The sequence below is a fragment of the Lates calcarifer genome, linkage group LG24, assembly GCF_001640805.2.
Source record: "Lates calcarifer isolate ASB-BC8 linkage group LG24, TLL_Latcal_v3, whole genome shotgun sequence".
Classification (NCBI taxonomy): domain Eukaryota; kingdom Metazoa; phylum Chordata; class Actinopteri; family Centropomidae; genus Lates; species Lates calcarifer.
In genome coordinates, this window is record NC_066856.1 from 13,112,497 (window position 1) to 13,128,136 (window position 15,640).

The following is a 15,640-nucleotide window of genomic DNA, read 5'->3' on the forward strand; positions in this document are numbered from 1 at the left end:
CACCCACAAAATTCTTGACATAACACATTTTTTAGATATTAGCAAAGCATTTATATATAGCATATGCTAATTATTTATTAATGATCATTTAAATTACATTTAGAGCTACATAGAAACAAATACATTGTTCAGGTGGTAATGGGAAGAAATCAAAATATAGTTTTCAGGAGGAATATTTAAAAGGAACTTGTTATTGACAATATGTAATGTTAATCCATATTTTAAATCACCTTTAATTGAGTTTCCATCTTCCTCTCCAAAACTGTCTTCCTCAGTTCGGGATCATTTATTGAAAATTTCACTTGCAAATGTGTCATTTCTGCACCAACAAGCAGCCTGTATACATCCCACCTACTTTGTACATAGTGTTCCTTCTTGTTTCCTTATAATTTGGTTCAGCTTGATTAACTGAGGGCTGTTCTGGGGATGCTGTATTGTCAGATAATAAAGTGCAGCTACAGGACCCATTTCTCCGCTTGCAAGCATAATTGCTTAGAAATGGAGAGAGCGGATGGGGAGACGCTTATTTTAAAATGCTCATAAAATTTAACTGCTCCTTTATGATATGATGGTAATTACTAGGGGCCAAATATGGCTCTACAGGCGCTATTGTGATTTTTTTCTTCCCACTCTGAATTCTTAAACTAAATGTCTGATACTTTCTATGGATCTTTTCCAGGTGAGTGAAAAGTCATGAATAGAAAGAGGACTCCTCATTACCAGTGAGATCAGAGTGAGTAATTCATTTAAACAATATAGCACAGAATATTGATATGAAATATTTGTATTAAAAGCTTCTTTCTGTGATATACTGTATCGTAACTATTCATGTAGATATCTCACAATTCCCCTTTTTAATTTTGTTTATATGCCCCCCCCCCCCCAGTACTTAGTGTACAGTATGGCTGGACTCCCTTTGTTGTATTCATATTTTTTATTCACATTTTTATAACATCCTGTTGACAGTGGTATAGTTGCAAATGGCTTTCCTCTATATTTCTGTCATAATTTACACAGATGTTTACTGACCTGCGATGAGTGATACAGACAGATTGTGGAGGACTGATATGTGCTCATTTGAATATCTTAGTCAGGAGGACAGCTGTGTTCTCTCACAGCCTGCCACTGACTATATACAGACCCAGATATCTGCCTCCCTCCTTTTTTCATTGTCCATATGTGATGAATTTTAACCAATGTATGTCCAAATACATCAGCTACATGGAGGAAGTAGCCTGTCTGGTAATATGGACACATAATCCTGCACAGACCAGATCATCACCTATATATATTTCACAAAGTTAGTGCTTCAGAGTGAATACTATAAAATACAGTACATGGCCAAACATGATTATAAAATCCAATAAGCTACATAATTTCTGCAAGTATCTGTAAAATGGACTTCTGCAGTATGAGGATTGTTAGACCAGACACTATACATCTGCATATAAATATATACACATACACAGTGAGACTGTCAGTACAAAGCTGCTCTGAATAGCCCTGTTAGATAACCATGAAGCACTGAGGCTTTTGCGCCTGCGAAATGAGCGAGCAGGTGGAGGAGGAAACATGCGCAGTAGGATCCCCGTCAGCAGCATCAGGACCAGAAAGATCCTCAGGAACACTGTGATGCGAGAAGATGGTGCATGTAAACACGCCGAGGGAAATGACCGTGTCGCTGTGTCGGGCTTGGTATTTCTGTTAGATTCAGGTTTTGAAGCGATTTAACGCGACGGAAAGCTTAAGGAGGTGTTTTTGTCGGAAGCAGGAGCGCGCAAAGCGGTCGCGGGGCAGTCATGCGACGGCAATAATAACACTCGATGACACCGGTTTTAGTCTCATGACGACGCTTTTAAGCCTTTGCTGCGCTGCGACAGGCATCCAAAAAAAAAAAAAAAGAGTTCCTCCTAATGTCATCCCATTTTGACGGGCTTTCTTGTGTAATGGTCGCCGGTTTCTAGTGGGATGCACATCAGTGTTTGGCCGTACTCGCTCTCCGTCGTAATGGCAGCTCTGTACCAGGGCACGGACGCTTCCTCTCCGGATAAATTTCTGGCCTTGAAAGACGTGAGAGAGGTGAAGGAGGAAACGACACTGGATGAGAAGCTTTTCTTGCTGGCATGCGAGAAAGGTTTGTTATTTATCTCTTTTTGTCTCTTCCAGAGTTAACCTCATCTTAAAATCATTGTTTTTATGTTCAATGTGATGTGTTTAAGATCATAGAGAAGCTTATGTTATTGTTAGAATCAGATGATTGCTGTCAGGCTTGCAATATTGATAGGTGAAGACATACCTGAAGCTTTACATCTGATGTCAGCAGGCCTACATGTAATGTAGGTACAGCTTTATAGTGTCCCAGCAGGGTCATTGCAGCAAGAAAACTGTCATACCACATTTTTTTCCCCCAGTGAATACCTCTCACAGCTGCCTACATGTTGGCTACAGTGGAAATTTGCCCACGGGGGTTCAGATATATTTAGTTGAATGTCTGCTCCTCTGAAAGTTTTTCTCCCTGGTCTGCTGACTTTTTGTCGCTCCTAACAGAGTTAAAGTTAATGCAAACAAAGTGATGTGAAAATGCACAAAAGGCAGGCAGTAACAGCGTAATATAGCAAAAAGGCATGGACATTCTCAACTAGTCAGATGGGAGGAGAATGTTTCATTGATAAGTTAAGAACATTGTACAGCTGGAGGTTGTTGTAGGTGTACAGGCCTGTAACTGCCAGTGTGACCATATAAAGTCTCTCTAAACATGGCTCAGCAACAGAAATTGTCCTTTGAGGGCGATGTTATTGTTATAACCGACTGAGGTTAAGAGGACTGTTGGAGCTGAGCCTGCTCTGTGAGAGTGTTTGCCTCATGTCTGAAGCCATCTGTGTCTGTTCGGCGCCATCAGCAGATAATACTTCACCGCTTTTATAGACCTGGCTTTGCACGAATTTGGAAAAGCTCAGATTCCATTCATGATGCGTTGCTTTGTCTTTTGGCTTGCTCCTCAGGCGACTACTACATGGTGAAGAAACTCCTCGAGGAGAACCGACACGGCGAGCTCAACATCAACTGCGTGGATGTGCTGGGCCGGGACGCTGTGACCATCACTATTGAGAATGAGAATCTAGACATCCTGCAGCTTCTTCTGGAGCACGGCTGCCAGGTAGTAAACACACTTAGCACAAAGTAATGCATGCAACAGATGTCACTTAGTGTCAGTATTATTATGATCAAAGTTGATGTGTACCCCGTTTGGCCATGAAATCTGCCATCTGATCAATGTGAAATGGTGTGCTTGTTTCTGTAGGCGACAGATGCCTTGTTGGTGGCCATAGATTCGGAGGTGGTGGGAGCTGTGGACATCCTCCTCAACCACAGGCCCAGGCGATCTTCTAAGCCCTCCATTGCTGTTAGTTTCTGCCCTTACTGCTTTTAAAATCCTCTTCTAATATGAATGAAAAGAACAGGCTGATATATAACTCTTGTACAGTATTTTATATACGTATCTGTGTCTTTTTAGAAACTGATGCAGCGGATTCAGAATCCAGAGTATTCCACCACCATGGATGTGGCTCCAGTCATCCTGGCAGCCCACAGGAACAACTACGAGATCCTGACTATGCTGCTGAAACAGGACATCTCGCTTCCCCGGCCCCATGCTGTTGGCTGCGAGTGCACGCTCTGCAATGCTAAAAACAAGAAGGACAGCTTGCGACATTCCAGGTACAGGCCATCTCAGTCATCTAGATTTCAGAAAGTGTTATTGTCCAGATGGCTGCATTAAGCTCCCTTTGATCTAAACCAGAAGACCAGTGTTGCACTGAATTATTGTTACTTGGAACAGTCAACATCACTTTCGTCTTGCAGATGACGCCTGCGTTATTTTAGGTGATGATTGTTTTGGTCCTTGCTCTGGTATGTTGAAAGCTTAAAAACACCTATGAATCATTTAGTCTGTCAAGTGAAAATGTTTGAGAAAAGTTCTTTTCAAACATTGCGGCACCTTGTTTTGATGATAACATCATTTTGAAAGTGTCATCGTAAACATCTGGAAAGAAATGAGTTAGTATCATACTGTATGTATTGGCTTTTTCAGGAGTGCAGTATTTTACAGTGCCATGAATGCTCATAATGTAGGTCTCTTTGTCCCACAGTAGACTACAAACATAATGCTCTCTGGTGCTGCCAAGCTCTGCTTATCTAGCCACAGAGAGCCAGTAGTGGTACATTCATTTTTCCATATAAGTGGTGGTTTTACACTGAAATATAATATCACTACCAACACATACTTAAGCAAAAGCAGCAAAAACAGCATGTTTCCTCCGGGAAGCAGTGATTCTTGGTTTCTGATACCATCTTTGACTTGCAGATCAGATTTTGCTGAGCTCCCTCCGCTAGGCATTTTTATTCTCTCTTCAGAGCAGTGTAGCTTCCCACACAGTACACTAAATGAATCAGTCTGCAGTTTGGCTGGCAAACAACATAGGTGTCAAAGCAGGTAGAAATGAAACAGCTAGAAGACTGAATGTTTCTCCATTTTCCCTTTTCATACCTCTACACCTTTATGTGTTCCATCCTTCGCTATCACTTCCACCTCCTCATTCTTGTTGGTCTTTGTGAGTCAGGTTTCGCCTGGACATCTACCGCTGTCTGGCCAGCCCCTCTCTGATCATGTTGACTGAGGAAGACCCCATACTCAGAGCCTTTGAGCTGAGTGCAGACCTGAAAGAGCTCAGTCTGGTTGAGGTGGAGTTCAGGTACGATTGTTATCAACTGCTGCACACTCGTCTGTCATGTCAGAACAAGTTAATCTAACTTCTTCTTTAAAGACTCAGGCATACATAGAGAAACATGTCACATACTCACAAACATATGTACATACATGCACACAGTGACATCACAAGCCCTCTTCCTTTATGGTCTGGAACAGATAAGATTCATAATCTCTCATGTGGTCTGATTCTTTACTTCAGGAATGATTATGAGGAGCTGGCGAAGCAGTGCAAGATGTTTGCCAAAGACCTGCTGGCTCAGGCCCGAAACTCTCGAGAGCTCGAAGTTATTCTCAATCACACGTCCAGCGAAGATCATGTTGACAAGAGAGGCTTGCTGGAAGAGCGCATGAATCTAAGTCGACTTAAACTCGCCATTAAGTACAACCAAAAAGAGGTTAAGACATGCAAAGTCTGCAGCTGTCACATGAATGTTTAATTTAATTTGATAAATACTTCAGATTATTGGAGAAATAATAACATATCTCGGTCTATCTGTTATTAATTCTCCCATATTTATTGTGCTGCTCCAGTACATTAGTGCTTGTCTTTGGGAAATATGAGTTTGGCAGGATAAATACTTCCTCCAGGCAACGGCAGTTAAAGACAAACTAAAGCTTCAAATATGAAGCTGTGGGGTAATTTACAGATGGGGTGGCTCAGAGTGAAAACTCTGACTCATATATCACAGTACACATATAGCATATCATTGTTTCCTGTTGGGGAAATATAGTAACACCTTATTCCTGAATTTATTTATTGGCCAACAGCATATTGGTGGCTGGATTCTTAAAACACAGAGAACACTGCATATATAGCTGAGATACTTAAATCAGTTATCAATGGTCAGTCTATATAACACAGCCAGTATAACTAATAGCCTTCCTCAATTTGAATCCACTGTGTTTTTGTATTCCACAGAACAGAGAGTTCTGTATTCTGTGTACACAAGCAACTTAAACTGAACACTAATGAGTAAGAATTATGTACACTTTTCAAAATCCAGTACAAAAAGGTGCAGGGAGGTTGCAATTATGCAGTAAGCAGGTGGAAATAGCATCTGGAGAGGTTATTAAATAGTTTGACATTTTGGGCATCTGTGGCTTCATGTCAGTTTATCCTGCAGACACAAGCATGAACAAATGAATGAAGCTCTAAGCAAGCAAGTTAGGAAGCGTATTTTCCAAAATGTCCAACTATTCCTTCAAGCTCCTAAAGATTACTTTCAACTGATATGACTTGAAAATGAACAGAACTCACTAATGTAACCTATGATTTATATCACTATCTCTTTCTCCTGTTGGTATGTTCCTTTCATCTTATCTTGTCACCCTTTCTACAGTTTGTGGCTCAGTCCAACTGTCAGCAGTTCCTCAACACTGTCTGGTTTGGAGAGACGGCCAGCTACCGGCGCAAACACACCTGTCTGAAGATGGCCACAGTGCTGAGTGTGGCGATGCTTTGGCCGCTGCTATCTGTCTGCTACCTTCTGGTGCCCCGATCCCGTGTGGGCCAAATCATCCACACCCCATTCGTCAAGTTCATCATTCACAGCGCCTCCTACTTTACATTCCTGCTGCTGCTCAACCTCTACTCTCTGGTCTATAATGAAGGCAAGAAAAACACCATGGGCCCTGCGCTGGAGATGATCGATTACTTGCTCATCCTTTGGATCATAGGTCAGCTTTTAACACAGTAAACAACAGGCATGCATGTGTGCTGGGGAGTTTCATTAGCTGTACTGTAGGTATCATGGTGTACTGTATGTTTCAGATCAGATTTCTGTCATTGAATAATTATTTTTCTCCTAAATAGAGCTGAAAATAGAATAAGAATTCAATAATACACACCAGAATTTAATACAATTAAATTGCGTAGTGGAGTGAAAATGTGAGATTCCTGTTACAGTCTGCCTAAAGTCCAATTTCCAGTATCTATAATCCTATCAGGCAGAACATGACAAGCAGCTGTATCTATACTAAATGACAGAGAGCCTGGCTTGACTGGATTAAATCTGTCAGTTCTGCTCCTAATTGAGCTATATAGCTTCTATAAGGAATCGTGGCTTCTTCTTTCTCCCCTGTGGCCCATCTGAGTGCTGGCATTACCGGGCTCAACACACACATACAAACAAACACATATTTGCACAAAGACAAACATGGAACCAAGCTGTCTTTTCAGGCGAGGCTGGGTAGTGATGGTCAGAAATTGACTTTGTCTTTCTCTGGGGGAAAGGCCTCCCTACCTTCCCCTTCTGCCAAGAAACCATTAGCATGATCATTCAATCGCTTTAATGGCCCTGCCTTCTCAGCAGGGATATTTGTCTCATGGTTGCAGCATCCTCCCCCCCCCACCCACCACACACAAAGCAGGGTGACCACAGTGCATTGGTCTAGGTTTCATCGCTTTCAATGTCGGTTTGCTAAATTATCCCAACAGTTGCACCTGACAGGCTATGAGAGGATGTAGACGTTTAGTATTCAATGTTATGAAGATGGTTGTGGTGTAATTTGCAATTTGCTCTGTATTTTGCAGGAGTAGGATCAGTAGTTGAGTCATTACACAAAAGTGTAATAGGTTTTTCCATGGGCTGAGATAACCCACTAGAGGGGGGAAGAATCTTAAGTACTGCAAAAGAGCAACATCATAGATCAATGTAACAACTTCAGCAGTTTTTTTTTCCTTCGAGGTTGCCTCATTGCAAAACAGCTTCACTGCAGTGGTGCAGATTCTACACCCTATGGTCCCCTGCAGCATCAACACAGCACCCAAGATGGGTTGAATAGCAAGAATGAGATTGCTAAATGATTACCCTGCTCAGACAACCTTGTGCAAATGTTACCAGGATGTGAACAGGAGCTATTACAGTCCCTACATGTGCTGGGTGTCTACAGACAGCACTCACAAGTCAAACAGCAGGTTTTCACTCTCTCTGCTTTGCATTGTTCTTTCTGTCTCCCACACTACGACTCCTTCCCCTCCCTCCTCCTCTCATCTTTCTCCTTTTCCCTCCATCTTCCTATTCCCCTGAGCCAGATGCCTCACATTAATGTGGAAATCAGATGCTGTGGGAGACTGAGTGTGTGCTGGTACATGCACGTATGCGTGTGTGTGTGTGTGTATATGTGTGTGTGTGTGTGTGTGTCTGTCATGATGTGTCTCGGTACATGTCTCGCTGTCTGTGAGTGTGTGCACTTTGATTCTGCATTAGAACTCAATTTCAGTCTTTCCATATTGATGTTGTAGTAAGTTCCCACCAAGCAGGCGAAAAAATGGAAATTATTCAGAGACAGAAACAATTCATGTGTGAAACAATACCTAAAGGGATTTCTGTGCCAAAGCTTCTCTGCTTACTTTCTGTTGAAACCATGGAAACCAATAACAGATCAGTCAGGTTCAATAATAATTTCTGAATCAAGGCACAGAGAATACTGTATGGCTTAATTTTATTATTCCTGCTGTTTCATTCAAAATTGATGAAATTCCATTTGGACTCAAAAAGACACAGACACCCATCTTTATTAAATTCCACACACCTCCCTAAATCCCACAGATGCCACATTTTCAGCACATTAATCTCAGATTTCTGTGTCTCATATATTCCTGTTTCCCTTGGGCTCCCACTGTGAAATGACTTATGGCTGAATCTGGAAACAGTTATAAAATGTTGACAGGAAGTTATCCTTTTCTAGTGGTGTGTGTGTGTATATATATATGTGTGTGTGTATATATGCATGGTGATGGTGAATTCCTGCTCTCCTATAGGAATGGTGTGGTCAGACGTGAAGCGCCTGTGGTACGAAGGGCTGGAAGACTTTCTGGAAGAATCTAGGAACCAGCTGAGCTTTGTGATGAATTCACTTTACCTAGCCACCTTTGCCCTCAAGATTGTTGCTCATAGCAAGGTACCCACACAGCATACACTTAAGATTTAGGAGATAGGAGATTTTTTTTTTTCTTTGCTTTGTGTTCGAACATGGTCAGTTGGGTTAGTTGTGAGGCCTGTTTAGCTATATCAGCCCAGTACACCAGACTTAGCTTTAGATATAAGAAGGCAAGGATGAATTAGAAGGCAGTGAACCTATCCATGAAGAAAGTAGGTTAGTATAATTTATTTTACTGCTGTCAGGTATACATGTTTCTGAATGTGTTTGCTTGCTCTGCAGTTCAAGAATGTGGGGGACACAGAGAGGAAGAACTGGGACGCCTACCATCCCATCCTGGTGGCTGAGGGCCTGTTTGCCTTTGCCAATGTTCTCAGTTACCTGCGACTCTTCTTCATGTACACCACCAGCTCCATACTGGGGCCGCTCCAGGTAGGAAAGCAGCCCGGACACACACTCACATTGTTCTGATTTTACAGCTTATTGGCAAGAGCACAACATTTTCAGAGATAGAGCTATGATTCCTAGTGAAGCCAGACATGCAGGAAAAAGATTTGCTTGTCATCCCTTTAGGGTTTTAGATCATGTATCTATGAAGCGCTTTGGATGAGAAAAAAATGACCAAATTCTTATGTAATGATTATAAAACTGCTTCCCTTTCTATCATTCTCTCTAACCTCTCCACGTACACCACCCACTCTCTTCCTCTCTCAGTGAAGTGTGAACACTCAAGGACAAGCCCACACTAAACATCACACCAGCTGTGCAAAGCAGTATCATAACCATCATCATAAGTATTAAGTACAAGCACAGTGAACTGATGCAGTAGATGAATATGTTCTGCTGTAATAATATGGTCATAAGAAACTGAACACAACATCATAAAGCTTAACAGCTTTGTTACCATATCCATGACTGAGTTATCATCGTTTCTATCAACATGAGTGAGAGCCTTGAGTTAACACAAAATTAATTTCTCAAACTAACTTCAGCTGGAGGAGCTGACTCTGTTCACCCACAGCACATTTTCATTGGATCTGCAATTGATTTTTATCACAATCTGGTACATACAGCAAGTCTGATCCATTGCCAGCCTAACAGAAATTTGGCTGCACGGGAATAAAGGAATGAAAAGGGAATAGCATTACATGCTGTGTGCTCAGTGGCAGTTGAAAATTTTAAAACTCAGTTTCTTAACATTTATTTTAACTTGTTTATTTTGAGGTCCTTTGCTTTTTCACATCAATGCCAAGTGGATTTATTTTGAAAATGCATAGGGATCAGGCTGATAACTTGGCTTTTTTTCTGAAGAAGTTTGACATTTTAAACAACAAACAGCTAAATTATAATCAGTATGAGTACAGTAAGAGAGGATTTGATATAAAATCCAAATCAAAAGTGTTTAGTAAACTTTTCTGAATCCTCTAAAATCTGTTTTGAATTGGCTTGAATAACCCTCAGTCTTATTGTAGCTGGCAGTGTCTCTCAGAATCTATTCACTTTTTATTTTGCAAAAGGTTATGGAAATGTTTAGTAATACAGTTGTACTGATCTTCTTTGTTCACACAATACAAAATAAATTCAATTTGTAAAAAGCAGACATTCTCTAGTCTTGCATACATGGATATCTCTGTGACAAGCATCTCCTGCATGCAGTTTTTGTTTATATGTATATGAACATGTGTGTCCTATCAGTACTGTTTTTCACATTTTATTTGATCTCTCTCTCTCATTGATTAACCAACACTTATCCATTGTCAGCTTGTTTACTTGCTTTCATACATGACTACAAGTCTGTTGCGTTTCATAAACATGGCTGTTATCACTTGGAGGTTTTGCTTGTTCTATTCTTTTTCTGATGGAGGAACAGTATTCTCCGCCTACCTGTGTAAATGGTGAATATCTATAAAACTGTGTTAGTAAAATCCTAAAACTAAGCCTACTAACTTCTCTTTATACTGAGCAATATCAGGTGGGCGGTCTAAAACATATAAACTTATCATATTTTACAACTTGGTCAAAAAAGTGTTTCACATACCGAAGTGAGTGTTTTTAGCTGTTGTTGTGTCACTATTTTTCCAGCTTCACAGAGAAGCCAAAAATCTGGTTTGCATATTTTCTCCTCAGGCTCCCCAACAATTTCATTGCCATAGGTGTCCTGTTTTATCACATCATGCTATTGTTTATCATCAAGCCAGCTGGCAGACAGAGTTTTGCATAGCCAGCCAACGTCTGACTTTGTTCTGGCAGTCTTTAGGATCTTATTTTTCCCCCGTGTGTGACTTTATTACATAAAGGAGTCCTCAGGTATGCAGTGAAGTCAGTCTATTTGTAGGGATACTTTCCTGTCATTAAGTCATGGAGGTGTTTGTGGTTGACTTATAAAACACTAAGGGTGCCCTGTAGATTTGTAATAAGGGCTTTTCAGCTCCAATCTCCTCCATCTTTCTGCTTCCCTCTCTCTTTTTCCTCTTCTCCCCTCTCTTTCACTCACTCACTCACTCTGTGACATCACTGTCTGGCTTGGTGGAATGGAAAAATTATTAGCTTTGGAAATAGATGTGGCTGTGTGTTCGTGGACTGCACTAACACTCACATGGCAGACACACCTCCCTACTAATGCACACAGTCTAACGCACACAGACAGTGAGTCAGTAATATGTGGGCTGCAGTAATGAAAGTTTCTCTGATTCCATCCTTCCTGAGGAGGCCAGCTCACGTTTCTGTCGGGTAGTGCCCCCTACTGAGGTTGGAAAGAGTGACTGAAAGTGTGAGTGTGTGTCTGCGTGTATCTACTATCACCGGTATGCAAACAGCAAGCTCACTCATGGCCCAGACTTAACCTCACTGACAGTATTAATCTACCATAGCCAATGGCACACCAGAAAGCGTGTATGAGCATGAGAAAAATGCCCCTGTTACAAACTACATACAAATTCTAACCAGTTCATTCACACTGTAATTGACTGAGTTAGATATTCTGAGTGACATGTCAATTTGGATGCTAAATTGCTTGATTTATAAATGTGGTTTTAGTGGATATTATTGCCCCACAATGTACTGGGAAAAGTAAATGGAGAGGCTCACAGCTGGGAATTTTTTAAACAAATTGGGAACAGTGTTGAGATGGCTCCAGGAACTTCTTGGTAAATACAAAATATAAAAATAAAGTCTTTGGACAAACAGTTTGTTTTCACTTTGCTAGATTTAATTACAAATCAGGTCTGTGTATTTATGGAGCACATTTAAAAGCAACAAACATTAACCAAATTCCTTTACAAGGAAATTGAAGTGAAATGCACTTAAATAATGAAAAAGAAAATAAATAGGAATGCTGGAAGTACATTGGACCCCACCTCCATTCAAGGTTAAGAGCTACTGACCTGCTACATTCCTGCTCTGTTTGTACAGTAACTAAGTTAGGCAACCTGTCAGGGTGGGCAAGCAGGGAACACCCTCAGATCCTAAATCAGATGTGTACAAAGTGGCTGAGGAATACACTGGGAGGGATTTACACATGACAAGAGAATGAATCATCCTAATAGACTAGTGCTCCTCCTCAAACACGCTGCTTGGGTTTCAATGCAAACACCCCAGTCGCCATTCACCTTGAGGTGCAGGCAAAGTGGTCATCCCTCACACTGGACACCGTGTATGTTTGTGTTTTGCAAGGGCGAGCATGTCCTGACCTTGTTTGAGCATCTCCTATTAAACAGATAAGCTACTCAGGCCTATAAATAGTGGGTTTCCAATGGTCTCTCTCTCCCTGGCTTCCTCCATGTTTGTCTGTCCTTCCCTCAGGTAGGGTGAGAGCACTGCAGCTGCCAGAATATGGTGCTTTTTCCACCTCCACAGGGAATCACTGCTAAACATGAACATGAGGGAAAATAGCTACAAATAGTCAGAAGGTTTGCTTACACAGGATAACTGTTGAAAGAGTACCAAAACATCACACTCAAGTAGAAATATAGCTACCTTTCTAAAGTTGGAGAGATAGAGCAGGAAACAATGGTGTAAAGAAACCTCAACTGTGATTATGTTCCATTATTAAAAGGAGAAAAGAAAATTACATACACACTGATTATCTCATTCAAAATATTGTTCTTAAAGTCAGTCTGAACCGATATAAAAATATCCACCCTCTAATTTAATTATGATGATATTTTCTTGCAAGTAGCAAGGCGAAACTAGCTAGCAGCAACTATGCTAACACAGACTAAAGTAATACTGTTGCAGTTTTTCTTTACTAATATTGTGTTAGTTGGTGTTATAGTTAAAATTTAAGCATTATAATGTCATAGTAGGTTTCCTCTTCAAGGTCATGTTAATGCAGATGCCAGCCACTACAATGAAAACAGACCTTTTTCATGGCTGACGATTTGATTTATCAAAGCAGGAAAAGTACAGGTGTTACTAATAACATTAATAATGTTGGCTGTATTCCATTTAGATGTTTACACTTAAATTGAATATTTGTGTCATTTGTGCTGGTAGTTTTACCTGTTTTTTTCCTGCTAAAGAGTCAAAATGCTTAATGGGAGAGAGGTCTGTTAGCAACTACATCTAAAAATGTAGTTCATTTAATCTTAATTACATCAGCCGTGCAGACCATAAAATAAATATACCATACCCATAAATCCAAATCCAAAAACATGATTTGAATGTAAATTATAAAGGCAAAGATACTGCTCTGTCTTTGCCATATTAATGTCTTAGTTGTTCAGAAATCAGTCAAACTCTGTAAACATCAGGCAAACTTCATATCTGACCTCATCTACCCCCTTTAACAGTTAATGAGGTTTGCTGGGAATGCTGGCAGAAAACTGACGATAAAAAAAGACTCATGTCTACTTGATTAGATCAGATCAAGCAGCACATGTTTAACAAATATTAATCTCTCACCAGATCTCCATGGGTCAGATGCTGCAGGAGTTTGGAAAGTTTTTGGGCCTGTTCCTGCTGGTGTTATTCTCCTTCACCATTGGACTCACCCAGCTTTATGGAAAGGACAAGAAAGACCGAGACAAGAATCCAGCCAATGATTGCGAGGGCATCTTCTGCCAGCAACAGAGCAATGATGCATTCCACACGTATGGGCCAACCTCAGTCTGTCACTTTAGACACCAATGACGACAATGATGAATGTTCAGAATACTTGTTGAGAGATGTTAGAGGTTATATACATGGGCTCTAAATACAGCTGGCACAAGAATAACAGGTTTTCTGATGCATGCTTTAACTGTAAATGCCATCACAATTACCATTCAGTTGTGAATCTGGCAGACATGTTGCCCAAATGCCCACTGACGTCTGTCAGCTTTCTTCTGTTTCATAGGTTTATGGGGACCTGCTATGCCCTGTTCTGGTACATCTTCTCCCTGGCACACATTGCGCTCTTCGTCACCCGCATCAGCTACACGGAGGAGCTACGCTCTTTTGTGGGCGCCATGATCATAGGCACCTACAATATTGTGGTGGTTATTGTCCTGACCAAGTTGCTGGTGGCAATGCTCCATAAAAGCTTCAGACAGATTGCTGTAAGTGTAAACAACTTTTGGCACAGAAGTTTCTCAATGCTGTCAAGGGTAATTTAAGTTTAATTTGGAACTCAAAGATAGCTGTTTTCATTTACTGTTAAGATTTAATTTTACTGTAATTCACTCTGAAATGTTAGACAGATGTTAAATTGTTTTTTTTTTTCTTTGGAACCCTGCCGCACATTTTCTGTTTCCTTTGAACCACTGTTTGATTTTGATTATTCTAAGGAAAACAAATCATTGTGCAAAAAAAAAAAAAAAAAAAATCAGTCTCCCCAAGGATTTCCACAGAAACAGTGGTTTAGCATTTTCAAGATTTCTCATTGTGAAAGAAAAATTTAACATTCCTATGTTCCTCAATGCTTTTGTTGGCTTTTGGACCTCTATAGAATCACGAAGATAAGGAGTGGAAGTTTGCTCGGGCAAAACTGTGGCTTAGTTACTTTGATGACAAGTGTACCCTGCCACCACCGTTCAACATCCTCCCCTCCCCAAAGACTGTGTGCTACTTGGTGACAAGCATGAGCAAGTGGATCTGTTCACATACCTCGAAGGGCAAGGTGAAGAGACAGAACAGCCTTAAGGTATGAAAAATGGCTGCCAGTGCATCTTTGTGATTTGATTCTGATTCTTTTCTGGAATCCTTTTCCCTAATTTTAAACAAATATTCATCTGAATTCCTTTCCTGTCTTTTCTATCCAGGAGTGGAAGAACCTGAAACAGAAGCGTGATGAGAACTACCAGAAGATCATGTGTTGTCTGGTTCACCGTTACTTGACCTCCACGCGGCAGAAGATGCAAAGCACGGACCAGGCCACGGTGGAAAATCTGAACGATCTGCGCCAAGACCTCTCCAAGTTTCGCAACGAGATGAGGGACCTGCTGGGGTTCCGAACGTCCAAATACGCCATGTTCTACCCAAGGAGCTAAACAAAGACTAGATATATCTCCCCGTCCTTTTCCCTCTCCTCTTGACAAAACCTCTGCTTATTGTTTATCTAGGATGTGACCAAGTGATGGTCACATCCTAGGTAAATGTAATGTGAGCATGAGATATGAGCATGTGCAAAAACTCTGCTCTTTGAGTCACAGAGGCAACTTTTAAACCTGGATCTTAACTAGAAAAATATATATTCTCCACCAAAGCCTCCAGACTCAGGCCCCCAACCCACGTATTATTCAGCTATTCAACCTTTTTTGTAAATAACGGAAGCCATTGTTTTCAACAGAAAGACGAATAAAAATTTATGGAAAAATCTAACCTGCTTTAATGCGCTGTATCAGGGCTTTATTGGCTGATACATTTCACTCAATGCTTTTGAGATTTAAAGTTACTTGCTGATTTCTCCCCTTGAAAACTGATGTTTGGCCTCTGTAAGCCGGAAAACAGTCAGCTGCTCAGCCAAGTGCCCAGCAGTCCAGTCCATGTGAGAGTCACATTACACACACCTGA

At 40.9% G+C, this 15,640-nt stretch overlaps 1 protein-coding gene across 1 annotated transcript; it reads left to right on the forward strand.

Moving 5' to 3' along the window:
* Nucleotides 1-1,504: 1,504 nt before the first annotated feature.
* Nucleotides 1,505-15,448, forward strand: trpc1 (transient receptor potential cation channel, subfamily C, member 1). The gene is made up of 13 exons (XM_018673760.2): nt 1,505-2,134; nt 3,003-3,157; nt 3,302-3,403; nt 3,515-3,717; nt 4,620-4,751; nt 4,968-5,163; nt 6,109-6,445; nt 8,532-8,671; nt 8,933-9,082; nt 13,556-13,740; nt 13,986-14,187; nt 14,577-14,771; nt 14,890-15,448. The coding sequence occupies exons 1-13, from the start codon at nt 1,969-1,971 to the stop codon at nt 15,115-15,117; spliced, it is 2,391 nt and encodes a 796-aa protein (XP_018529276.1). The 5' UTR covers nt 1,505-1,968; the 3' UTR covers nt 15,118-15,448.
* The last annotated feature ends 192 nt before the right edge of the window (nt 15,449-15,640 follow it).